We start from the raw sequence: 26,333 nt of genomic DNA, 5'->3' as shown, positions 1-26,333 counted from the left end.
GTGGATAATATTAGTATAATATTATTGAAGAAAATATTGGACATAATACTGCCGACATTAACACATATATTCAACGCCTCACTCATAACTTCTACCTACCCGAACCTCTGGAAGAAAGCCTTTATCCGTCCGATCCCTAAAATTAAAACCCCATTATGTGCAAATGATTTCCGTCCAATTAGTATCCTACCTGCCCTATCAAAAGCTCTGGAACGTATTGTTCACAAACAACTAATGAACTATCTAACCGAACATGCCTTACTGGACGAATACCAATCCGGGTTCAGAAATGGACATAGTACGACTACAGCACTACTAAAAGTGAATGAGGATATACGTGAAGCCACAGATGAACGTAAATTAACATTACTGACATTACTTGACTTCAGTAAGGCATTTGATACAGTTGACACGGACCTTCTATTATGTAAATTAAGACTTCTGCATCTTTCTGAAAGTTCTGTTACTTGGTTTGAATCCTACCTTCGCGAACGTCAACAATGTGTCATTGCATGCGATTATTCTTCAAGATGGTGTGTCGTGAAATCTGGAATTCAACAAGGATCAGTTCTCGGACCTTTACTCTTCATGATTTATATTAATGACGTGACTAAAATGATAAAACACTGCAAATACCATATGTATGCTGACGACTTGCAAATTTATTTGCATTTCCACCCTGATGAGACTAGTGACGCAGTAAATAAAATAAACGAAGACTTAAATTCGATTTCACTGTGGTCACACAAATTTGGATTAAGGTTAAATCCAGAGAAATCGCAAGCAATCGTAATGGGACATAATCGTCTACGAAGTACTCTTGATAGTGGTACTATACCACATATAACATTGAATGGGATTATTGTTAAATACAGTGAAACAGTTAAAAATCTTGGCATTTTTATGGATAGCGATCTAAATTGGAACACCCAAGTAACACACACTTGCAAAAAAATATTTTCGCAACTTCACTCTTTGTTTCATATGAAAGAATTTCTACCACTTAGTCTAAAAAAGAATCTTATTCAGACGCTTGTAATGCCCCATTTTGATTATTGCGATTCCTTACTAACTAATGTAAGTTCACTCTTAGCTGAGAGACTACAACGTGTTCATAATGTGTGCATACGATTCATCTGCAATACTCGTAAATTTGACCATATAACACCTTCCCTCCAGTTACTTTCATGGGTGCGTCTGAAGGAACGAAGAACAATACATTCACTGTCTCTTCTATTTAGAATCATGCATACTTCTACTCCGAATTATCTCTTATCGCGCTTTCAATTTCTTACAACTCTTCGAAACCGACATCAAGCACTTCTTTCTATCCCTCATCATAGAACGTCTCTATACTCATCCTCGTACACTGTAGAAATACCTCGTCTCTGGAATTCGCTACCTAATGATGTCAGGGACTGCCGGACTTTATCACAATTCAAAATTAAATTGGAAAATTTTGTCTTGTTTAATGCTTTTTAGATATTGCTAGAAGTGTCGATTTGTGTTTTTTTTTTTTACTCCAGATTAAAATCGCAAGTTTCTTGTTTATGTTAGTTAATTAGGATACAATTAATTATACTTAATCACTCATTTAAAGTTTGTGTGACTGCAACCTGTGTATATTTTTGTGTGACTTTACTTCGTTTATAGTGTTTTTTTTTTCCTTTTTATTTCTGTTATTGTATTTGTATTCCTGGTGTTGTGGAAGAGAAGGCCTGATGGCCTTAACTACACCAGAATAAATAAATAAATAAATAAATAAAATAAATATCACTATTTAAGTTATTTAATAGAACAAAAATCTGAAAATCGATAAATATGTCATATGGGAGTTATTGCAGAAACAATGGCGATATATTATTTTTGCGTCAGTAGATTCAGATCCTGACATTGAAAAAAATGGACATTCTTCTGCCATGTTGATAGTTCGTATATCCCTTAGGGAGTTGTTGTGTAGTCAGCTGTCCTAAGACAGGTCTGAACCTCACCTCTGCACCGCTTTTGAGACAACTAGGCCAGGAGATAATGGGGTAGGGTGGCCAGTTCCTTTCCCCCTCCATTGCATACATTCTCAATTAGCTACATGTTACACTAATCAGACTTCAGATGTAGAGAAACAGTTGTTCATGGTAAATAATGTTTTTGTAAGGAACAAATCCCCATGTGAACCCTGGGTTCTGTTGTATAGTTACTGTACCTGTATGTGAGGGGAAGGAAAAAGTGTACTAAGAAGCTTCCCTCCTTCATTATGCTTCAACTTGCAGCTGTAGCTAGCTAGCTCACTTACCCCCATTCTAAGGTTCTTACTATGAGCTATGGCACACGAATGCATTTGGTTTCACGTGATAACAAATAACCTATACTTAAATGTATGTAATTATTAACTGCTTCCAAGGAATAAACTAACAATTGATGTAATAAAATGTACATGGAGATGAATTATTCGTTCTTGTCTCATGTTCATTTTCTTTTTGTTCAGTTTTATGGGCAATATTCCCCCCCCTCCCCTGTTCTTGCATAGGTACCTGTAGATTTGTCAATGATGTAAGAACATATAGGAACAGTATAAATTATGCTAATGAATAGGTCTCACAAAATCAAGTGTTTTAAGATCTCTTTTTTTTTACTTCAGAATCAGCGTAAAATAAATCGATTTAATAAAGGTTAGATTTTTAAGCTACATATTTTTTTTAAATTTAGTATATGAAGGGTACACGGGAATAATGATCAAGGTCCATTTTAGAAAGTTTCGAGAAAAACGAATTTTAAAGTTTAAGCACTTAATACTTTGTTATGTGTGTATTTAATAGAAATTGACGTAGTGGAATGTCAAGAACGATGATTTCTTATTATCATCTAGACCACATGATAGTACTTCCTTTCCACTATAAGTTAGCATTATTAACTCAATTTCGATTTTTGATGGATCTTGATCGTTTTTCCCGTGTACCCTTCATATGTTTTGCACTTTCATGTTACATAAAATCTGCTTTTTACTGATACATATCCAAGCATTATGTTCTTTACTATGCTTAGAGTAAATAAGAGGCTGGGAAAACCCAATATGATCAAAAAACAATCTCATGACTTGGTAAGAATACCAGTAACTTAGGTTCGACTCACTCTGTAAAATGTTCAAAATAACATCTCCGAAATAACAATTTGACAAAGGAGCTGTAAGCAAGACACTTGACATAAGTTTTATTCTGTGTTTTTGAGAATAACATAGTAATATATTGCAACAATTGATTATACCTGTATAATTTTATAATTTTCAACTGTTTGCTAAAAAAAAAAAAAAAATAAGTGAGCATCTGTGAGCCTTAAAATTATCACTGAGGGACCACCAATTGCGTAGATATGCAAGATGATTTGATTTTCATGAAAATATTTTATTTCAGAAACGTGGAGAAGAGAGGAACCTCCTTTCCGCAACAGTCGGGACAGGGATGACAGGTTTCACAGCAGAGAGAGGGACAGAGATCGTGAGAATGACAGGAGCAGAGACAGGGACAGGGACAGAGACAGAGAGAGGGACAGGGACAGAGACAGAGACCGAGAGAGGGACAGAGATTGGAGCCGAAACAGCTGGGAGCAGGACAGAGGTAAGCTTGGAGTGGCGTTGTGTTGTGTCGGTGTGGAGTGACGTACTGACCTGCTTTCTTGTTTGGGCAGATGCAGGCAAGCGGGACTCCAGGTGGGAACGAGATCGCAGCAGTCGTGCGGATGCAGATGACCGTGGCAAGGAGAAGTGGGAGGACGAAGACAGGTGAGGTGAAAGAAAATGTAGACTAATGTGAGAGGTTCATGGCTAGACGGCAAGGTAAGACTGACATGTTCTGCCTCTGCATGGCTCCTACTTTCTGCACCTGCCACATTTCTTGGTGTCAACATGAACTGGGGTATGTTGCTTTGTGTCACCCAGTAGTATTGTAACAAGTTACTGTTTGTATTAATGTGTAAGTTACTCTAAGTTGGAGTATACATACTAGGTTCAAAAAGTTCCCGGAATTTGCTAGCATCATAGAAACAACGTACCTTAAACACTATTCTACAGCATTCCCTTCAAAATAGTTGCCTTCCGCAACAACACACTTTTGCCAACGCGTGTAGAGTTCCTGGAAGCAGGCCTGGAAGCCATTTTGTGAAACCCGTCTTAGTGCTCTCGTCACGTTTGCAATAACCTCTTCAGCATTGAATCTCCGTCCTTTCAGATGACTTTTCAGACGGGGAAACAGAAAGTAATCAGGTGGTGAGAGATCAGGAGAGTATGGTGGGCGATCCAAAGCAGTTATGTTGTGCCTGGCAAGAAAATTCTTTACAATAATTGGGCGATGAGCAGGTGCATTGTCATGCATAAGGAACCAGTTGTTTTCTACCCACTTTTCTGGACGTTTCCTTCTCACTGCGTCCCAGAGGCGACGGAGGGTTTCTACGTACAATTCTTTCGTTACAGTACGACCTTCTGGAATGAACTCATGGTGCATGAGACCCTGAGAGTCGAAGAAAACTTCCAACATAACTTTGCTTTAAGTGTGCTTAAATGCGACAGGCTCATGTCAGTAGATTTACTGGCATGTGAAAGAACTCCTGCGGGACAAAATTCCGGCACATCCGGCGATGCTGATATAACCTCTGCAGTTGCGAGCGTCGTTAAATAAAACATAACATTTAAAATAACTTTGCCTTTGGAAGTGTCCCTAGGAAATTTTTGCTTCCGAGGAGATGTTTTCGATTTCCACTCAGATGACTGTCGTTTAGGGACTGGGTCGTACAAATAGCACCAGTTTCATTTTGTTTAAGAAATCACCATCTTCATCAGCCATACTGATCATGTCCCCAGCAAAACACAGAACTTGATGTTTGTACTTTGCTCTGTGGACATAATTACAAAATGCGACGAACAAACAAAACACTATGATAAACAATTGCCTACAACTCAAAACCAATAATTGCCATTATCAGCAAACTTTAAGGAAATGACATCATGAATGTTACCAACAAAACAAATGTATAATATCCCTTGTTATATATTAATACGAAAAATGGTAGTAAAATTCCGGGAACTTTTTGAACCTAGTAGTATAATTCAGCAGCATCATAATCCAATTTTAGAATCATATTCATTTATGTGAAGAGCATTTTTCATAATCATGTTTCTTCACTCGTCTATTCACGCCAGAGGTCTGCATCGGACGTTTTCGCTCGAGCGCCAAGTAGTTCATAGCATAATCCGATAGGTAGCGCACATGCATGATGGGTAAAATTGTCGCGAGCGATACATTCTCGAACGGTATAAGCCGAGCGTTAGACATTCGTTCTTGTTACAGTGATGAACTGTGTAGTAACATCATACATGTTTATCATTTCAAAACTTTGCAGTGTTTAACTAACCTCTCCATAGTACAACTACAAAACTTGCTTTAAAATGTAATATAAATATTGTAGATAAATGTTTTTTTTTTCTCACACAGGAGTGATTTTGTTTTTGCCACATCTGATAGATGTTATTGGATGTAATTGTTGTTGTTTTCTAATGCCAGGCGTTTGACAATAAAGTCATTTGACCTCTTGCACTCCAATATTTTTCAAAGATATTATCATGAACAGCCAATGAAGCACAGATTGGAGCGGTTAAGTAGCAAGTTGTAGCCGATTTAAGTGAACACCATATTTTAACGTTTTGGTGGCTACTTCATTCACACACAACCCCCAGAATGTCTGGAGGACCACACCTGCTGTTGGTCGACGGGTCCATTGGACCTAGCTGGGAGATCTTGTTGATCACCAGCTTTCCCTCCTTAAGCCACTGGAGGACGATTTTAGTGCCATAGCAGGTCAGCACTAGGAACAGAAAAGTAGAAAGAGGAGGAAGGAAAGGGAAATGAACCCCTAGGCCTCGAATGCTCTAATGCCGTCAGGGTCAAAGAAAGTAAGAGTTCAGTCAGAGGACTGGATAGGAAAGGGTAAAGAGGGAATTAGGTATTGGATAGAGGAAAATTATACCAAATTCAGTCACTAACTCATCAAGCTGACCAGTGCTAATTGGTGAGTAGCCCCTCCCTTTAGTTCAGCTTGTAAAATTATGCTTACTAACAGCTGCACCACGGGAAGGTAGGGATGGGACATTGGGTATTTGTCCAGGTTGGTTCCTTAAAGCCTTCAATGGGAAGGATTAATGGCTCTCCCCCCTGTATCTGACAGATACCCTTTTGCAGCCGGATGTAAATGTAATTATTATAAATGGAGAACACAATCATGATAATGCAAGAACTGTATCAAGTTTTCTAGTAATAATAATCTCTAATAATTAGTATATCAATCTTTGCGTCTGTAACAGTTGTGCAGCATGATTATTCGTTTTATTATATTTTCTGTGACGTTATCTCTGTACTAATATTGTTATTAATCTACTGTTATAACAATAATGTTTTGTAAAACGTTTCTACATTGTCGCAGTATATAGGCGGAACACTATGTATGGACCTATCATATTATATATGTGATATATCAAATATTGAATAATTATTAATTAGCAATAATAACTGTATATCGAAGTTTTTCATACTATTTTATTTATAACTTTATGTTACCGTTTTGGTACGTTCCATTAAACGTTTGTCGTAAACACAGAAAATGAAGCTTTATTTTTACCATGTGAGCAAAACATATGTATATCTTATCTGTCGCCTTCCATACAAGATAAGACATGTCGGTGAGATGACCTTGTACTGTGCTTCTATTTATTACGAGCGTATCACGACCGATCTTATCTCACTCGAGCGTGCGACATTCGACCGAGTTCAAGCGAGCGATTTAACTCCAATGCAGCACTCTGATTCATGCACTGAACCAATCGTACACCATCCCTCTGTCAACACAAATTCTCGTCCATCCATTCTTTCATCTGTCTCTTAATTCACGCATCCATCTTCCCATTCATCTATCCTTCCGTTCATAAGTCCCTTTCATTCGTCCATCCATCCATAAATCGATTCATCATCATTCCATCCACCTTTCTGTTCATCAACGCATCCAACCAACCGTGCACCATTCTCTGCCCACACAAATTCCTGTCCTTCTATTCTTTTTTTACGATGCTTTATCACTGCGATGGTTATCTAGCATCTGAGTGAGATGAAGGTCGTAATACCAGTGAAATGAATCCAGGGTTCAGTGCCGACAGTTACCCAGTATTTGCTCGTAATGCACTAAGGGAAAAGCCCACAAAAACCTCAGCCAAGTAACTCGTCCCAACCAGGATTTAAACCCAGGCCTGCTTGTTCCACAGCCCGACATGCTAACCATTTTACTCCACAGTGATGGGTTCATCCATTTTTCATCTTGTCTGTTGAGGGGAGGATTGGTGAAATTTTAATCTCAAAAACCACTACATGTATCAATCTTATTTTTTTACCGCATGTTTTTATATTAATACGTGGTATTTCCTGAAATTTTGGAGGGGAAAAAAAGGTTAATTAAGCAAAGTACAGTAGAACCTCTATTATCCGTGGTAATGAAGGGGATGGAGTGAACGGTTAATCGAAAAAATCGGATAATCCGTAGCCTAAAAAGTTTACATAAACTAAGTACATAATGCTTTCGTAATTTCCTCCATGGTCTTTTCTTTTAATACGCTAGGTAGTGGATCAGAAGTTCACTAATTTAAGTCTGTTTTGTTACTATTCATGTGTGATTTTCCGATAAGTCAGATATTAAAACATTATTTATTGTACTTAAGTATGGTTTCAACGACAGGTTTTTAATGGCCAGGGAATCTCCTTATGACTGTCTGTGGAAAGATAGGAATAGTAGAGGCCTCATGTTGTAGATTTACAAATTTTATACAGTTTTTATTTTGTTTTTTATTAGCCTAAATCGCGTAAATTTGTAATTCCTGTTTCTATTGTGATGTGAAATGAACCACATTTTCTCTTTCCCAAACCACTCAATTACTGGCACTTTTTTCCGAATTACAACATGTTTCTTTTAACACTTGTAGGAGACTTTTTCATAGAAGTTAAACAGTACGGCCACTCGAAGAGTAGGCAATAATGCGTAAGAGTAAAGGTTCATATGGGATGAATATTAGTGGCCATAAACATTGGAGAAAGTATACGAATTATCTATTTTCTGATCTACTCAACATTAACTTTAACAATCATTATAATCGTTAGATCACATCAAATTTCATTTATAAATCAAACATTTTTAATAGGAAATGAAATATCCACAGCAAAATTCTTAATATTCACCACTTTACTGTAAAAAAAACTCTGTAGAAAAAATTGGTACTGATATAATGTATACGTGGTACAGTCATTAAGTTCTAATACTGAGCGCATAGTGGCGTTAAGGTGCACTATAGCGCATAGGTGGCGCCATGGTATGATACCTTGTCAGTTAGTCTCTCGACCCAACAAGAGACAGTTGAGTGCATGCACTGTAAGCAGAACTACGGTCTTTGTTGTGACGGTGATTTGAATGCGCGCGTCGGAACTCGAGTATGTTGCAGTTTGAGCAACGGGCAAACGTCACATTCTGTCAGAAATTAGGCGAAACTGCTATAACCGATCATAACTGGAGACGAAACATGGTGTTTCCTTTACGATCTGCAACTGAAGCGACAATCCGCCACCTGGAAAACGCCATTATTTCCACGACAGAAAAATCCGCAACAAGACAGGTCAAAAGGCAAGGTGATGCTTTAACAGGTTTTTTTATTCAAATGGAATTGTTCACATAGAATTCATCCCACAAGGTGCAACTGTAGACAAGATCCTCTACAAAGAGATTCTTGGCCGTTTAAGCAATTCAATTCGTCGTAAGCGTCCTGAGCTTTGGCATAGGAAGAATTGGCTGTTGCTACACGACAACATCCCTGCACATCGCTCCATCCTTGTCCAAGAGGAACTTGCAAGGCAACAGGTCGCTGTTTTGCCACACCCTCTGTACTCACCTGATCTCGCACCATGCGATTTTTTTTTCTCTTTCCCCTCATGAAATCATTCCTACGAGGCCGTAATTTTTATGCGGCCGAAAAGGTCATGACTGCCACAAGAGAAGCCGTACGGCATCTTCCTGCCAACATCTTTCAGCGGTGCTTCCAGCAGCTACACCAACGTTGGCAGACATGCATAGCGGCCAACGGCGACTATATTGAGGGAGGATATCGATCTGTTTAAGTGTACGCCGTATCACGCGGCATCTTCTGAGACATCCAGATTCTTGTGGGTGCCTACCCTTCAGGCGTCAGTGTCAGAACTTAATGACTGTACCACGTAGTACTTCATATTTTTTTCTGCGACAGAGAAAGACAGTCGGATAATCCACCAATCGGTTAATAGGGTGACGGATAATCGGGGTTTTACTGTACAATGATCGATTAAAATTTGTTTTTAAGACTCATTTTTAAAAGATAGAGTAATGTTCTAAGAACCAAAATGTAGTTAAGACTTGGATTGCCACATGGTTATAAAACTTTGTGAACATAATCATTAAGGCGAGAAGTAATTTTTATGAACCAAAAATTGGTCCATTTCACTAGTCTCTCCCTGTGATCCATCCACCTACCGATTTCTCCACCAGTCTGTCCTTAAATCCATACATTTATCTGTCCACTCATCCATCTATCTTCCCATCATTTGTCTGTTTTATAAATCCATACATCCTTCCTTCCATTCATTTATCTATCCCTAGTTCCATCATCTTTTCATAGATCTGTCTTTCTGTCTGTTCATAAACACATTCATTTATCCACCCATACTAATATCCATATATAAATTAATCCATTCATTCCATCTGCTTGGAATATGTCAGCCTCATAGGATGACTGTTTATGAAATTTCATTCATTCACATTTGCATTGTCATCATCGGATTATAATTATCACTATTCATTATGTAATTAATAATTTTAGAATTTATTTATTGTTTCCTATTTTTTAGTGTGCCGGTAAGTAATTATTTCTGATAATCTCATAGATCCCAAGTTTTCAAAATTGCCTCAATTTTTGTGTTTATATGATCAATGAGTTGTCTGGCTAAAAAAAAAAAAATAAATAAATAAAATGAAATAAATAATTCTAGGCTCTTTTTAATTTATCATCACTCAGTTCTTGTACAAATATACTGATATTATACAGTTTAGATACAATAAAATTAATATACTCGTACGTACAGAAAAATGTAAGTTTAATCATTTGTGACCTTAAATTAGCAAATATGGAAGAGCGCATTATTTCACATATGTCACCATTGAATTGCAATAAAATTGGAATGTATTGCTGCATCCATACTTCTTTTCTTGAGCATGTTTTTCTTATTTTACCCGGACTGATGATACTCTCCGAAGACTGCTGATGTAACCTTGTCCGCCCAGTCTTTATTATTGATTTGGTTTTGGCCACAGGACCGGAGGACATACAGTAAGGTAAAGAGAGTGACATTGTTATTATGTAAATGTCCATAGATACAGGAAGAGCGGAGGAGATCGTTGGGGTCGACGCGATAGGGAGAGAGAAGGAGACAGAGGAGGCAGTGGTGGCCGCTACAGAGAAAGTAATAAAGAAGAAAGGTAGGTCTGTGCAGCACTGCCAGGAGCTGCATTTTGAGTTCAGACATACAGATGAGCTGTCCCACAACGCTGATTTGCTTCTCTGTTGCTTAAATGCACAGACAGGATTTTTTCATTATTTATCATTGAAACCTTGCATTATGCTTCTGAGTTTCATATCCTCAACTGATCCACTCCCCTGAAAATATATGTAAACATAGTAAAACTTCTTTTATACACTTCCTGCGTTTTTCACACTTATTATTCGTTTTCCCCCCGATATCCCAGCAAAATTTCTGTACTCTCCATGTTAATTTATTTTGGATATGTTTTTCGTTTATGCATTTTTACACTTATGTGATCGTATTTTAAATTCTGGGAGATACGAAACTTTATTTATTTTACTAGCATACCCGTGCTGTGCTGCACTTGTTTCCAGAAATATTCAGGTCACAGTTGTATTATTAGTAAAAGGATATAGTAATATGCGTTACAAGAGCGGTGTGTTGAAGTTTCCATGTTCGAGGAAAAGTTTGAAAAAGCGAAACGTAGTTGAGCTTTTTTAATTTCCGAGAATTGAAAGAAAACATACCGCTCGTGTATCGTACATTATTTTGTGCGAAGATCGTTCATTACATACCTGAAAGAGGAATTTCTAATTAGTTGCAATGAAATCTCCATCTTGGTTTCTGTTCAATGGCGGCCAATTTGCAAAACAAAAATATCTATCTTCAACATTGTTGCTTTAAAATGTTTTCTGTGTTTACTATACTCCAGCAGGCCGTGATATACAGTATGTCTGTCTTTTTTTTCCCCCAGTCTATAAATGCGAACTTAAAACAAACGGTAAGGTTATGTAATGATTTATTTTTCATTTTAATATTTTAACAATATTATTTATATAACATATTGCAGTAATAACATCGGCATCTGGAATCTTGTTGATGTTTTCATGGCTTCCTTAATGTTACTTGCATCGTGAATGCAGTAACTTTAGTGGAGTTGTAGAGTTTACTTAATTTTTGCAAATATTTAAGAACAATAAATTAAATAATATTAATATAATATTAAAATAGATTTGAGGGAGGTGGGGTATGATAGAGACTGGATTAATCTTGCACAGGATAGGGACCGATGGCGGGCTTATGTGAGGGCGGCAATGAACCTTCAGGTTCCTTAAAAGCCTTTTGTAAGTAAGTAAGTATTTAAGAACAATAATTAACAGTGCAATTTAGGTGAAATTGCAGTGGTAAGTTTCCAATTTATAATTATTACTATATTGAACGTCTCTAAAAATAATATGTTAAAAGCCTAAAGCAGTAAAATCAATATGTCACTTAAGCGGTAAGAAGAGGGAAATTGTTATGTGTGTTACGTTGGGAATACTGAATGTGGAATTTTAGACTTTCCGCGGATTGGTTTTGTATGGAAACCAAGCAAATACACACGATCTCGCACAAAATTGTTTATGTTCCGTGGACAAAAATAAATTGAAATGTAGTTAAAATTAGCATTTTATGTGGACTAAGTAAAGTTTAAGTAGAACTTTAGATTACCGTGGCTCACTCAAATACGTAATTAAGTAATAAAAATGTTTCGACAGTATATCAAGTTTTCTGTGCGTAAGGATCTGTTTCAATCCTGCCATATTGCACATTTGTGTTCCGTCCTCGATTCACTCTGGAGTTACCGTAAAGATATATAGACTATGTCCATCTAGAGGAGCTACACTTTTCAATAGTGGAAGAGTTGTATCTTCTGAGATTACTTCATACAAACACACACTCTATCTTTATATATTTATAAACATTTATATGCATATAGATTACAATGATATCCATATAACAATACTGTTAATTGAATATCTTCAATTTGTTGTGCAAGGCCATCTTAAATAATTGCAGTCATTTGTTTTCACTTCATTGTATTAGTCTAGTTGAGGGGGCACTGATATATAAAAAAAAACATTGTTATTTTAAAACTCATATGTCTGGTCAGTCGTATCAAAATTTTGCATAGAATAAAACTTATCAGAAACATTTTTTAAAGAAACTTCTGTGATGTAACTTTAAAAAAAATCAGTAATAAGCGAGATATTTTGATTTATTGACTTCAGGCCCTCTTATAACTCCCCTTTTAAAGAAAATATTTTAAATGCCATACAACTTAAATTTTAACAACATAATTTATATACCAATTGTTATAGAAATTCATTTGGCCAGTATCGCGTGAATAGGTAACAAACATATAGACAGCTTGGAGTTTCAAATGTGATATAACAACCATCTTTGGCTCTAAAGAGCTAAGATTTCCTACAAAGAATCTTACATTCTGTAAAGTACCGGTATGTGTTAGAAATAAATTTGAGTATTGTGTAATAGACTCAAAGATGGCTTAACTATGAAATTCTAATTTCTCTTGTGAAAATGTTACAAAATTGGCTTCACTCATTATTCCTGTGTAGTCTTCAGTTATACACTTTTCTCACTCATGTGTGTTTCTTCTTCTTCTTCTTCTTCTTCTTTTCTTCCCTCCATAAAAATGTATAAATAAAGTTTTACTGTGCTTCATATCTGATCAGTCATTGACATGAAAGCAGGTTAAAAAACAGAGGGGACCATTTTCTGTAATATTTTACAATATTCTGGAATAGAAACACATTTTATTACTGAAAATGTGACAGTTGTGAAAACAGTAATGGAAGTCATTTTTTCTCTTATTGACTGTGGGACAGCTCAACCAATCATTGATTAAAAAAACTAATTATGCTGTTTAACGGAGATCATTGTCTCCAGTAAGTGTGTTCTGCTGATTGATACAAATATAAAAAATGTATCTCTCCATAATCACAATTTAGCAATGTTACAATCATCTCTCTGAAGAACAAAATAGTCTTTGTTTAGGCAGATATTGTATGGATTCCGTATTTGTAATCATGATAATTGTGGAGGCCTCTGACAGAAAAGAGTAAGAACAGATCTTTTCAAAATCCTCTTTGTTCACAGCCTTCAATTGAGTGATCCAGTTGCCATTTAGCTGTCATGTGGTATATGTGTGTGCTATTGGCAGGAAAGTCAATATGAACCTGCTAGAAATGCAAGCCTCTCATTCTCATTAATGCATTGTGGCAGCAACTGATTCTGTATCTTGTAATACATGATTATGTACTTGCCCCATTTGAGCAAATAGATGCTAAAAATGCGTGCATGACAGTTTTAACATCAGTAACTCTGTAGACTTTTGCACAGAACAATACAAAAGATGCACTAAAGCAGCGTTTCTCAAACTTTTTTGAAGTGGGGACCACTTTTTAAAGTCATTACAGTTCCGCACCACCTTACTCTTGTTCCCTTCAAAAGCAACTTTATCATTTTTGTATCATATTTTAATACCAGTATACTTATATATTCAAATGTAATTAAGGTTCGGTACATTGGTCCTCTGTTATGAATTCGGGTGGTCCCTGGCTGGGTTACAGGCACAGCGCCAGATGTGCAGGGAAAATACGGCGAGAAACACCACGTTTATAGTGCTTGAAATCCCTCTTTTGTTGCTGAAAGTAGAGTGGGAAGTCGGTAGACAGGTAGGGTAAGAAATTTAATAAAATGTCAGTACTGGGAAAAAAGTGAAATTTGATTGCCATGTGTCATTTTTCAGACTCTGAGATTTTAAGCTGTAGTGTGATACGCAATTAGTTTGAATTTTATTTTTTCTTCTGTCTTCTATTGAAAGACCATAAGGGCAGATCTCAAGGACCACAGGTTCTCCGCGGACTATAGTTTGAGAAACGCTGCACTAAAGCATATTGATAGAGATTTTTTCAGTCAAAAGCCATTGTCATCCAAGGTTTCCTTGGTTAGTACTCTTTGTACCTTTAACGATACCTGTCTCCTGAAATTTATTTATGTACCAAGTTCTATATCATGGAACAATGTGGAACCCTAACTCTGGGGAACTCAACTTTTAACCATGTCTAAAGTTCACATACTATAGTCCCGACGCTGTTATTTCCGGCGTGACTCCGCCTCTTTGCTTACGTCTTAGAAAGTGAAGGCTCTATAAAGTCTAGGTAGATAGTATCATTCGCCATTTTTGTTCTTACGTTGCCGAGCTACCATACGAGGAATCTATTTGCCACACCGTTAATCATTATCATGTCGTAGCTCCTATGATAATAAATCAAACGCAATGTAAGTCAGCAAATAATTGAATGGCAAATAACGTCTTCGTGTGCTTTCTGCGAACAGCAATGAAAGAGCTAAAATGGCGGGCCATTATATTAAGTATTTATAGAGCCTTAAGAAATGAATCAGCGAATCACAAGATGCACACGTTTAAATGTAGCCTACCTGCAATGTGATTGGTTGCCGGAAATTAGAGCGACGGGACTATAATTCTGTTGATATGTATAAATCATACTTAAACTCTTTTTGGAATTAAGTCATATCACTTTGTTCAAAATTCACATAAAAACAAAGAAAAACTAAAAACACTCATATCTTAACCACAGAAGTACTTTCTTGACTGAATAACCATTGGCTTGTACATGCATAGGTCATTTTTATTCTGGCATACTACATTGGTGGTCAGTTTAAGACTGGATCTCTCAGTACAGTCAAACCTCGATAAGACACGCCCGCTTATTACGCTATCCCGTGTAATACGCTTTTTTTTTCCGGTCCCTGCACATTTCATACATAACGCCTTTATAAAATACCCCGTTTGTTGTGCTCAAGTCCCGCATAATATACTGTTTTTGTGGAATATTTTCGATGTAATTTTCAGCAATGTACTGTAACAGCGATGAAACATCTTGGTCATTGAACTCACTGGTGCCATTAACCTGAAAAGTATTGGTATTCGACCCTTTACCTGCGCATTTAAACCTTCATACTTCATACCTTAGTATACCCCACCCTCTTGTTAACTCTCTTATTCGACTCCTTACCTGCACGGTTAAAGGCTACATACAGTTACAATACCTCACCCTCTTGCTAACCCTCTCTCTCAAACAGCATTCCTCACTCCTAATAAAATTCTGGAAATTTTTGCTGGTCAGTTTGTTATCCTTCTGTGTATTGAAGTGTCTGTGAATGTGATTACAATGAGTGTTAAACAAAAAGCGCTTTCTGTGTCGGAAAAATTGGAAATCTTACGAAAGTACGAAGAGAACAGTACACTTACTCAGAAACAACTCTCTGATTCATTATTTATTTATTTATTTAAATTTAAATATACAGAATAAAGAATATATAATTACAAACAAACAAGAGAAATAGAAATATAACACAAACAATATTAAAAAAAAGGAGATAAAGTAGTATTAACAAAATTTGAGACCTAATGAGCAGCGCTTGTGTTCGGTCACAGTTCAGATGTAATATTAATAGGCCTATAAGAGAATATAAAATAAAATAAAATAGGAAATAGAATTAAAATTACAGTTACAGAAATTATATAATACAATATTAATATAAGAGAAATATAGAAAAAAAAATAATAATAATAATAAAAATAAATAAGTAAAATAAAATAGGAACTAAAATTTAAATTACAGTGGCAATGGAATTATATAATATAATATTAACACTAGAGAAGAATAATATCGCACGTGAAAAGTAGAACTATATATATATATATATATTTCAAAATTATAGAATACAAATATAATATAGGTTGATTAATTCATACACATAGGCTATAAATTTATTTAATCAAATTGAAGATATTAACATGTTTCTAATTTTCTTGTTATATGTTAGTGGGTTACATGTTAGAAGTTCTGGGTGTAATTTAGTTAAAGCATTGTACAACTGAGGCCCAAAATTAATACTATGCTTTAGACCAGCAGATGTGAGACTTTTAGGTCCTACTAATGTTGAATTAATATTTCGTCTTGTGTCATAATTATGTGTCTGTAATACAAACTTATTACGATTTTTATGATAAAATTTTAACAGCGTATACTTATAAATTTGTTCAATATTAAATGCATTAAATTCAGAATAAATTAATTTAGTTGGATAATCGAAAAGTTTCTTTGAACAAATTTTAATTATTCGTTTTTGTAGTAAATTTAACGGACTAAGATTAATTTTTGTACTTCCACCCCAAACAATTATACCATATTGAATGATAGACTGAATAATGGCCAAATAAACATTTCGTAGAACTCTAATGGGTAAATAGCATCGAAGATTAACGAATTTATAAATTGTTTTATGAAGCCTCTTACAAAGATAAGTAATGTGATGAGGCCATTGTAAATTCTGATCAATAATGATACCCAAATATTTGACATACGTGGCTTCTTTCAATGGTGGACATTTACAACTTTTGGGATCTAAACAATTTTCACTGTGTATTATTAGTCTATATTCATCGCTAAATTTTAAATTTTGAACACTGGCAGCTGTTAACGAAAAAGGGACTAAAGTTGATTTAGATATATTTAAAGAAAGGAAGTTGTAATTAAGCCATTTTTTAACAATATTAGCACCTATATTAGCATTTCTGTATGCTTCTTGCCAAGAAAAACCATTGAAAATAACTACTGTATCATCCACATATGAATATATAGATCCATTAAATTTTTCTAAATTTATATTTAGCAGATCATTAACATATATTAGAAATAAAATAGGTCCCAAAATTGTTCCTTGCAGTACATCTATATCAATATATTTGTATTCACTAAATTGATCTTCAATTTTGGTCATTTGCCTTCTGTTACTAAAATATGATTGGAATAATTTTAAAACTATACCTCTAACGCCAATAGTATGTAGTTTGTCCAAAAGTAAATTATGATTGATAGTGTCAAAAGCTTTCCATAGATCCAAGAAAATACCCAAACATTTGTTTCCGATACCTAGTTCATTGATAGGAATCCCATAATCAATATTAAGAATGATAATAAAAAATCGCGACTCAATCACTACAGTTGCGATGTCGTCGGGAGGATGTAATCGCGGGAAACTGAAGTGTGGTAAACATGAAGGCTTGGAGAACACGCACACGGCAAATAACTATAAATGATTTTTTTTTCCGAAAGAATTAAGTACAGTACATATTGTAAATGTCTTTGACGTACAGTACAGTAATTACATAATGCAGTAATACTATATTACCTTTCATGAATCATGTATTTTAATAAAGAAAAATGCTGTACTAGGGGCAGAAGAAATCGGCGGATCTGGCGAACTCCGACTCCTATACCCCTCAGAACCTGCTTGGTGTATGGTCCTGTCCCAAATAACTCTGATGATACTTTTTCACTACAGGAAAACTTAGAAAATAAATAAAATAATAACGTGATTTGTAGGAATTACAAATAGGGCCTATGTTCTTTACTCAATATTATCATTATAATTTTTTGCAAGTTATGTTTACTGATTGTGGAATATGTATAGTATTATAACATGAACGAGTTTCGTAATTAAAGCACACTTACGAATGGCTTAGCTTAATAAAATAAATAACATAATAAGTATGACATAAAAAATCGTTTTATAAATTGGGCACTCAGCACTATTCTGATTCTATTCGGTGAGTTTCATTCAGTCTTGTTTATGCGTCTGTATTATTGAAGTCCATCAACAATTCAATACAAGAAGTGTTGAAATAGTATATATTCAATGAAAAAAGTCGATAAAATAGTCGCCAGTCACATTTATATCTTCTCAAGTTAATGTATTATTGACAAGTTATTAAATATATCATTTTATGATCTTAATATTTTATTCCCAAACATGATGTATTTTACCTAATTATAACTAACACAGGAGCTCCTAAAAATTTAGCAGTCAAGAACATGTAGTAGACTACAATATAATACTCCATTTGACAGAGATATAATTAGCATAACAATTAAGAAAATTACCATACTCCGTGAACAATGTCTAAAAAAATTAAATTAACTTAATAATGGTCTTCAACAATCTAAATAATGAAACAATTTTCCATTGTTAATGTCTCAAATATACAACTTAATATAGGATAAAATAAAATGTTACAATATCTAAAAAAATATATATATATATATTATTAATTTAAATGTAAAATTCTATATTATCTACATCTGGCCGTGTATTCTTCAAATAAATATATGTAAAATTAGGCCCCATAGGATCATTGTTTCACTGCTATTCGTCTCCCTTTTGCATAAATTATCTGGACTGATTGTAAAGAAGCGCCACTGGCCTTTGACAGTGACTTTTAATGTCCTCATAGTTCTTTCAAGAAACAGTGAAGTTGATAAACAACACCTTTAGTAAGACTTCTGATATCAGGGCTCGATTGAGATATGATAGCGATTACAGTACTCGATGATTAGTAGCTGTTTAAAAATACTATTTATTATGAGATGTATTGTATTTACGAACAAACTGTAGCACAGTAGTATCACAGACAAGCACTTGTCAATAACTAACATTCGAACAGAGCGACAGAAAGGTCTCTTTGTTCAGGTCATAAACCGCTAGAGAAAGTGTGGAATGAGTTTCCATACCAAAGCAAAAACCCGCTTATTGATTCTGCCTGTACTATAATAGATACTGTATATAAGTCAAAATTAGTATACCCGCCTAATATGCGGTTTACACCCGGTCCCTTGAACAGCGTCTTATCGGGGTTTTACTGTATATGTAACAGTAACCCTTGGCATACTAGTACGACGTGAAAATGTGTATTAAATAAGCTGAGACATGTCGAGAAGAGCCACTGACTTCTTGTCAAGTGCCTGGCAAAGAATGATGCATCTACCACTCGAGCCACAGCAGAAGACTTAAAGTTTTACATATCATCTTATAATAATTGTTGTCTGATTGCAGCACACGTGAAGAGTTTCCCCCACCTCCAGATGCCCCTCCTCCTCCCACGTTCGCATCGCCTGTGCCATCAACTGAGACCCAGATAAGAGCCGTGTTGGTGGAAGATCTTCTGTGCCCCCCGGGCCGAACAACGCGACCTTCCCGCCTAGTAATGATGCTGCGTGGGCCACCGGGCTCTGGGAAGACGTTTGTTGCAAAGCTCATAAAGGTAAGACGTCAAGAAAGAAACAAGAAGCAATAGGAAAGTCGACAGACAGTAGATAGATCGTGACTTGCTGTCTCTTTCTGCAGGATAAAGAAGTCGAGATGGGAGGCTCTGCTCCCCGGATACTGGCTCTGGACGACTACTTCATGGTGGAGGTGGAGAAGGAAGAGAAAGACCCAGAGACTGGTCGCAAGGTCATCACCAAGGTTAGAGAAATGATAGATGTATTCACTGACTTTCAGAGAATGTGTCTCATGAGAAATTTTATATACCAATATCATGGATAAATATATAATAGGATGCGAAACTGCAGTCAGCACCATCTGGCGGCGGGGGCTGAAATAAGATTATTAGCGCCCAATGTCGTAGGTGGTGAACATTAGAACTACGTGTTGGGTACATTACCCAGAGTTCTCTATTTATCCGTTCGAGATATTGCTCGAGAGTTGAGGAGACGAGATGGCGGACAGAAACTTGCTAATAAGTGAACATAAAGTGATACGTGTGTGTATAAACAGTGATGTTTATGGACGTTGTAAAAATAGTGTTGTTAAATGTATTGTAAAGTAATAGTAATATAATAAATTAAACTATCTAAGTAGTTCTTGCAGACTTTTCCATTGCGCTGTACAATAAATACCCAAAGAAATACAATCCCAATTATCTAACCTTTTGCTTTATTTTTTTGTCTCTGGTTATATTTTAATTGGGTAGTGTAAAATAGATCGTCTCTTTTATCTTCCTGTTGGCTCCGGGAAGAATTTTCAATAGAAGATGCTGTGAGGAATAAAACTGTAATTGTTTTATTTTATATTGGGTTAGTTTTGAATATCGATGAGGGTGGGAAGGAATACTTTCTGCACAGTTTAACATTTTCGTCACCAGGTGCGCTGCTAAATTCATGGAGTAATTACTCTTTTCGCTACTTGGTGCGCTGCTAGATGTAATAACGCCCCTCCCCCCAACAGGTGGCAGCAAGGTCAATTTCTGCAACAGCGCCTCTAGTATGTGTTATGGGAAACTCAGTAAGTTTCGCATCCTATTATATATTCATCCATGGCAATATGATGTATTATGCATTGTTGTCAAATCACTTAGGGCAGTGGTTCGAAGATGCGACCCATTTTTGGGCGAGACTTCTGTATTTAACTCCTCTCTATCGAACTGGTAGGATACTTAACCCCATTCGAAAAATACAAATCCCTGTAACATTGAATACAACGATAATTTTACTCAAAATCAGTGGAAACCACCCAAAGAACAACCAAAATAGAAAAATATAGTGCAACATTGACGTGAAATACTTCATGAAGATAACTTATAGTAGCCTCCTTTGCTGATATACTGTCTTCGAACACTGAAACACTCTGAATAGTACGAGTTCGCAAGGCCAAGATGTTAACATATAATAGCCAGGAATAAAATCAAAGGACTTACAAAAAAAAACTTGATATCTGGTCTACATCACGTGACAAAAAGAAATGTAATGGATTTCAGTGCATTAAAGAACGCGTGGAAAATTTAGCTACATGTGATACGGCAAATATTGTGTTTGTTAAATTAAGTTTGCACAATTATAAAAACAACAACTCTTTAAATATTTTCTGGAGGACACTCAAAACAATATGACAGATGGACACTAAATCCATTTTTAGACATGCATTCCACTATCTGAAATTACCCCCCCCCCACCACCACCACCAAAAAAATAATTTAAACATGTACGTACCTACTGATGGAATGTTACAATGAGACTTTCTCGCAGATTTTCACCTTGGAAGGATGGTTGTTGTTTAGTCAATTGTCCGAAGACAGGTCTGAATCTCACAGGTGATACCAAAAAGCAACTAGGCCGGGAGATAATGGGATAGGGTGGCCAGTTCCTTTCCTTCAAGGAAGATGGTTTGTAGTTGTATTCAGTGCAGTCACAACTTTGGTGCCGAATCATCATTGTTTGAAATGTTGTGTTTTTTCTCTCTGTGCTCCAAGCCACGAGGTGAAACTGCTCACATACTTCTCTCCCCATTCTGAATGAATTCTCCCATTTGCACGTAACTGATTTACTGGATATAGACAATTTAATGACTCCATTTTGCGTTCTTACGAGGCGTGTTCTTAAAATAAGTTCCGTTTTCAATTATAGCCGTCGCATCGCTGCACTCGTTATTTTGCGCATCGTGTTTTCTTCTTCAGTCCTCAGACAAGCTGTGCATGCAGTTTCAGAGCTTCAGTCCGTGTGTGTGGTTAGTTGTGATCAGCTGAAATGTTTAAAGTGATCGAGCACCTCGCCGACTGTGAGATGCGGTCTGTTATCCATTTCTTGAATGCGAGAAACATCAGACCAGCTGAAATTCATCGTCAACTTTGCGAGGTATATGGTGATGATGCCATTAATGATGGAATGGTCAGGAGATGGGTTAGGAAGTTCAACGAGGGCCGCGTCTCTGTGCATGACGAGCAGCGTCCCGGTCGGCCATCTTTAATCAATGACGATTTGGTGCGTGCTGTCGATGAAAAAATTCATGAACAGGAACAAATTGACCATCCCCCCTACAGCCCGGATTTGGATCCGAGTGATTTTCATCTCTTCCTGCACCTCAAGAAGTTCCTCGGTGGTCAACATTTTGATGGCAACGACACCCAAAATCTCATCTCGAAATTTGGCTAGGAACAAATTGACCATTCCCCCTACAGCCCGGATTTGACTCCGAGTGACTTTCATCTCTTCCTGCACCTCAAGAAGTTCCTCGGTGGTCAACGTTTTGATGGCGACAATGAAGTGAAAACAGCAGTGCGGGAGTGGTTCGCATTGCAGGTGGGCGAATTCTACAATGAGGGGATAGAAAGACTTGTGCCACAACTGGATAAATGCCTCAGTAATGGTGGAGATTATGTTGAGAAGTAATTGAAGTGTGGGGAATACAATGCAACAAAAATGGTTTGTAAATATCTTCCCGTTTACTTACTACATCCTTTTGGAACTTACTTTAAGAACACGCTTCGTACATTTTTCACAGCAAACCTAATTTCGATCAGAATTGATTTAGAACGTATAAATGACGTTCCATAAATCCCAGGGTTTAAAATGCGATTGTAAAAGTATGAAAAACGTACATCCGAAATAAATTAACATGGAAAGCATAGGAATTTTGCCAGGACCTCACACAAAAATGAGTAAGTGTGAAATGTATAAAAGAAGTTTTACTGGAAGTATACATACTCTCCATTTTGTTCAAACTCCCATAACTTATTGATCCGTAATTTATATCTTTTGTTTTATTTACACTGAACAGTTATAATTTTTGTGGCAGAGGGAATGTAACTTAACCAACTGTTGCAGGTGATGGAGTATGAGTATGAAGCAGCCATGGAGAAGCACTACAGAAGCTCCCTTCTCAAGGCTTTCCGCAAGACAGTGAATGATGGCTACTTCCCATTCATCATCGTGGACTGCGTGAACCACCAAGTGAAGCACTTCGAAGAGATGTGGAGCTACGCCAAGCAGAAGGGCTTCCAGGTGCGATATTTTCCATACGGTGTGGTTATCACATGCACATTTGTGCAGCGTGCTATAAAGGTTTAATTTGCTTGCAGGTATACATCTGCGAGATGGATATGGACGTCAGCACCTGTACAAAACGCAACATCCACAATCGCACAGAGGAGGAGATAGCTGACATTGTCAAGAACTGGGAAGAAACGCCACGACATTACTTGCGTGTGGATGTCCGATCCCTCCTACAGTCTGTTGCCATCACAGAGGTGTGTGATTAAAAGCTAATTTGAAATTTTTTCATCTCCATATACCAGTGCTATGTGCCACAGGCTTCGATTTGTAGTCATGATATCCCGTTAGTAATTGCTTGTTTAAATGGTGAAAAAGTTGTTTATTTAATGGGTTTATTAGGTATCTCTTTAATTGGGCTATTAGGTATCTCTTTTTGTTGTGGAGTTACCATAAAAAATGGCTGAAACATTAAGGAAGCCATCAGCTGGAAATAAATTTTAAGTTCTAACATGGCCAGTGTAAATTAATAGAATTTCAAATCCATTAATACACACTCTTGCACATTATATTATTTAGTTGATAAATGAAGAAGAGGTAAAAAAATGTTTTACTCACGAAATAAGTGAGATTATGTTTTTTTAATATTATTCTTTTTGGGACTCATACTCATGTATGTTGTGGCTTTGATGTAACTGTTTTCTTAACGGGCACCAGTTTTTACAATGTGGCAGTTACATCACCCGACGTAAACCCCCATTATGCAAGGGGGACCGCACCTGTCGTTGGTCAACTGGTCCTTCGGACCTAGCCGGGAGGACTAAATAGATGTTATTTAGATCCACCGACCTTTCCCTCATGTGCCGCTGAGGGACGCTGTTGTGCTGTGATAGGCCAGCACATATGTAAATGGCATTTCCAGCACACTGTGGAGTCATGGGGAATGAAACCGCAGACACACTTGCAAAGAAAGGCACAACAATAAAACAAAACTCTAAATTTAATTTCTCATATTCCTCAATAAAATGCTTGATCACTACAAAATTTTCTCATTCATACCTACAAGAAATAGAATCAAATGCTAAAGACAAAAAATGGATTACACTACTTTCCAACCCAGATATAATCCCCCAGAGACCAAGGAAAACAGCAGTTGCAGCCTTCAGACTATTGACAAATCATGACTGTCTAGCAAGTCATCTCTACAGAATAGGTATCTCAGCTTCACCCATGTGTGTCCTGTGTAACGAACCAGCAGAAATGAATGAAAACCATTTGAAGACCTGTGAAGCATTAAGATCAGAAGAAACTACAGTTCAAAAGTATTGGAAAGCACGACTGCTAATGGCTTCATTGCCAAATGCAAGGCACTAGACAACAACAACATATTATTCTTTTTTGAAAGATATATGATTATGTCTTGTGACGAGAATATTATACGAAATGGAAATATAAAAATTGGAAATTTATCCTTTGAAGAGGTGGAAAAATTCAAATACCTGGGAGCAACAGTAACAAATATAAATGATACTCAGGAGGAAATTAAACACAGAATAAATATGGGAAATGCCTGTTATTATTCGGTTGAGAAGCTTTTGTCATCCAGTCTGCTGTCAAAAAATCTGAAAGTTAGAATTTATAAAACAGTTATATTACTGGTTGTTCTTTATGGTTGTGAAACTTGGACTCTCACTTTGAGAGAGAAACATAGGTTAAGGGTGTTTGAGAATAAGGTGTTTAGGAAAATATTTGGGGCTAAAAGGGATGAAGTTACAGGAAAATGGAGAAAGTTACACAACGCAGAACTGCACGCATTGTATTCTTCACCTGACATAATTAGGAACATTAAATCCAGACGTTTGAGATGGGCAGGGCATGTAGCACATATGGGCGAATCCAGAAATGCATATAAAGTGTTAGTTGGGAGGCCGGAGGGAAAAAGACCTTTGGGGAGGCCGAGACGTAGATGGGAAGATAATATTAAAATGGATTTGAGGGAGGTGGGCTATGATGATAGAGACTGGATTGGTCTTGCTCAGGATAGGGACCAATGGCGGGCTTATGTGAGGGTGACAATGAACCTTCGGGTTCCTTAAAAGCCAATAAGTAAGTAACATTAAACTTGCAATTAATATGCAGTAAATGATATATTACAAGATGTGACTGCATAGATGATGTGAAGTTTATTTTGCTCTTGAAATTATGTTACTAGACAAAGTTTTATACAGTGAATCCATGTATCATGACATATGCTCATCTAATTTATTGCATATATTTAACAAGTTTAAATTGTAAAAATTTATCTGCAGTAATGGGGACTTGATTAAATTGTGAATTACGAATGTGAATATTTAGCTGAAATTTTGCACGATGTTCTGTTACAGAGCAATGAAAATGTGATATAAACGAAATAATAATAGTAAAAAATTCAAACCTCAAGTGCTCAAGATAAAATGTGGGATTGTACGTTAGTGGAGAAGAACAACAAGAAAGCAGTTATTGGAAAAAACTGTGAAGTGAAAATTCCCACACCATAAGAAACACCTTCCCCTCCCCTCTCCCTCCTTTATATTTGTCTAAACTGATTAGTATATCTTACATAGTGAAAACTGAAATTTAAGATCAAATTTAATAATCGAAAATTTGCGAATGGCGGCTATGTAGATCAGTTGGTAGAGCAATTAGCAACGAACCAGAAGATCCTTCATCTATTCCCAGATGGTGGCAGGATTTTTCTTGTTGCTCAAACTTTCAGAAAAGCTGTGTGACTACTCAGCTTTCTTTCATAAAAATATTATTTTTAGCAGTTACTTATTAGAAGTTAAAAATTGGTAGCTACTAGTATGGAAAATTGTTTTAATTCTCGTGGTTAGTTAAAACCATTACTACTACTATTCTACTACTACTACTACTACTACTGCTGCTGCCACTACTGCTATTATTACTACTATTACCACTGCTGCTGCTACTACTACTGCTACTACTACTTCTGCTGCTACTACTACTACTACTACTATTATTACTACTACTGCTGCTACTACTATTATTACTACTGCTGCTGCTACTACTACTGCTACTGCTGCTACTACTACTGCTACTATGACTACTTCTACTGCTGCTACTACTACTACTGCTACTACTACTATTATTATTATTACTACTACTGCTACTACTACTATTATTACTACTACTACTACTGCTACTATTATTACTACTACTGCTGCTACTACTACTA

At 36.4% G+C, this 26,333-nt stretch overlaps 1 protein-coding gene across 4 annotated transcripts in view; it reads left to right on the top strand.

Moving 5' to 3' along the window:
* The window catches only part of LOC138706149 (YLP motif-containing protein 1-like), a 186,413-nt gene that overhangs the window by 126,698 nt on the left and 33,382 nt on the right, over positions 1 to 26,333 (top strand). For 3 of the 4 annotated variants that reach the window (XR_011333954.1, XM_069835260.1, XM_069835177.1), the window contains 7 exons: positions 3,405 to 3,608; positions 3,679 to 3,772; positions 10,474 to 10,578; positions 19,389 to 19,596; positions 19,680 to 19,799; positions 22,934 to 23,110; positions 23,188 to 23,355. Coding sequence is in view for 3 of the 4 variants with exons in the window: in XM_069835260.1 (XP_069691361.1) it covers positions 3,405 to 3,608; positions 3,679 to 3,772; positions 10,474 to 10,578; positions 19,389 to 19,596; positions 19,680 to 19,799; positions 22,934 to 23,110; positions 23,188 to 23,355 (1,076 nt within the window). In the remaining variant the exon portion in view is untranslated. The remainder of the gene's footprint in view (positions 1 to 3,404; positions 3,609 to 3,678; positions 3,773 to 10,473; positions 10,579 to 19,388; positions 19,597 to 19,679; positions 19,800 to 22,933; positions 23,111 to 23,187; positions 23,356 to 26,333) is intronic. The other variant, XM_069835341.1, reaches the window with a different exon arrangement.

Source organism: Periplaneta americana, chromosome 1, assembly GCF_040183065.1.
Source record: "Periplaneta americana isolate PAMFEO1 chromosome 1, P.americana_PAMFEO1_priV1, whole genome shotgun sequence".
In the NCBI taxonomy this organism is placed as follows: Eukaryota; Metazoa; Arthropoda; class Insecta; order Blattodea; family Blattidae; genus Periplaneta; species Periplaneta americana.
The sequence above is the reverse complement of the archived record's forward strand: the minus strand, read 5'-3'. Positions and strand labels throughout refer to the sequence as shown.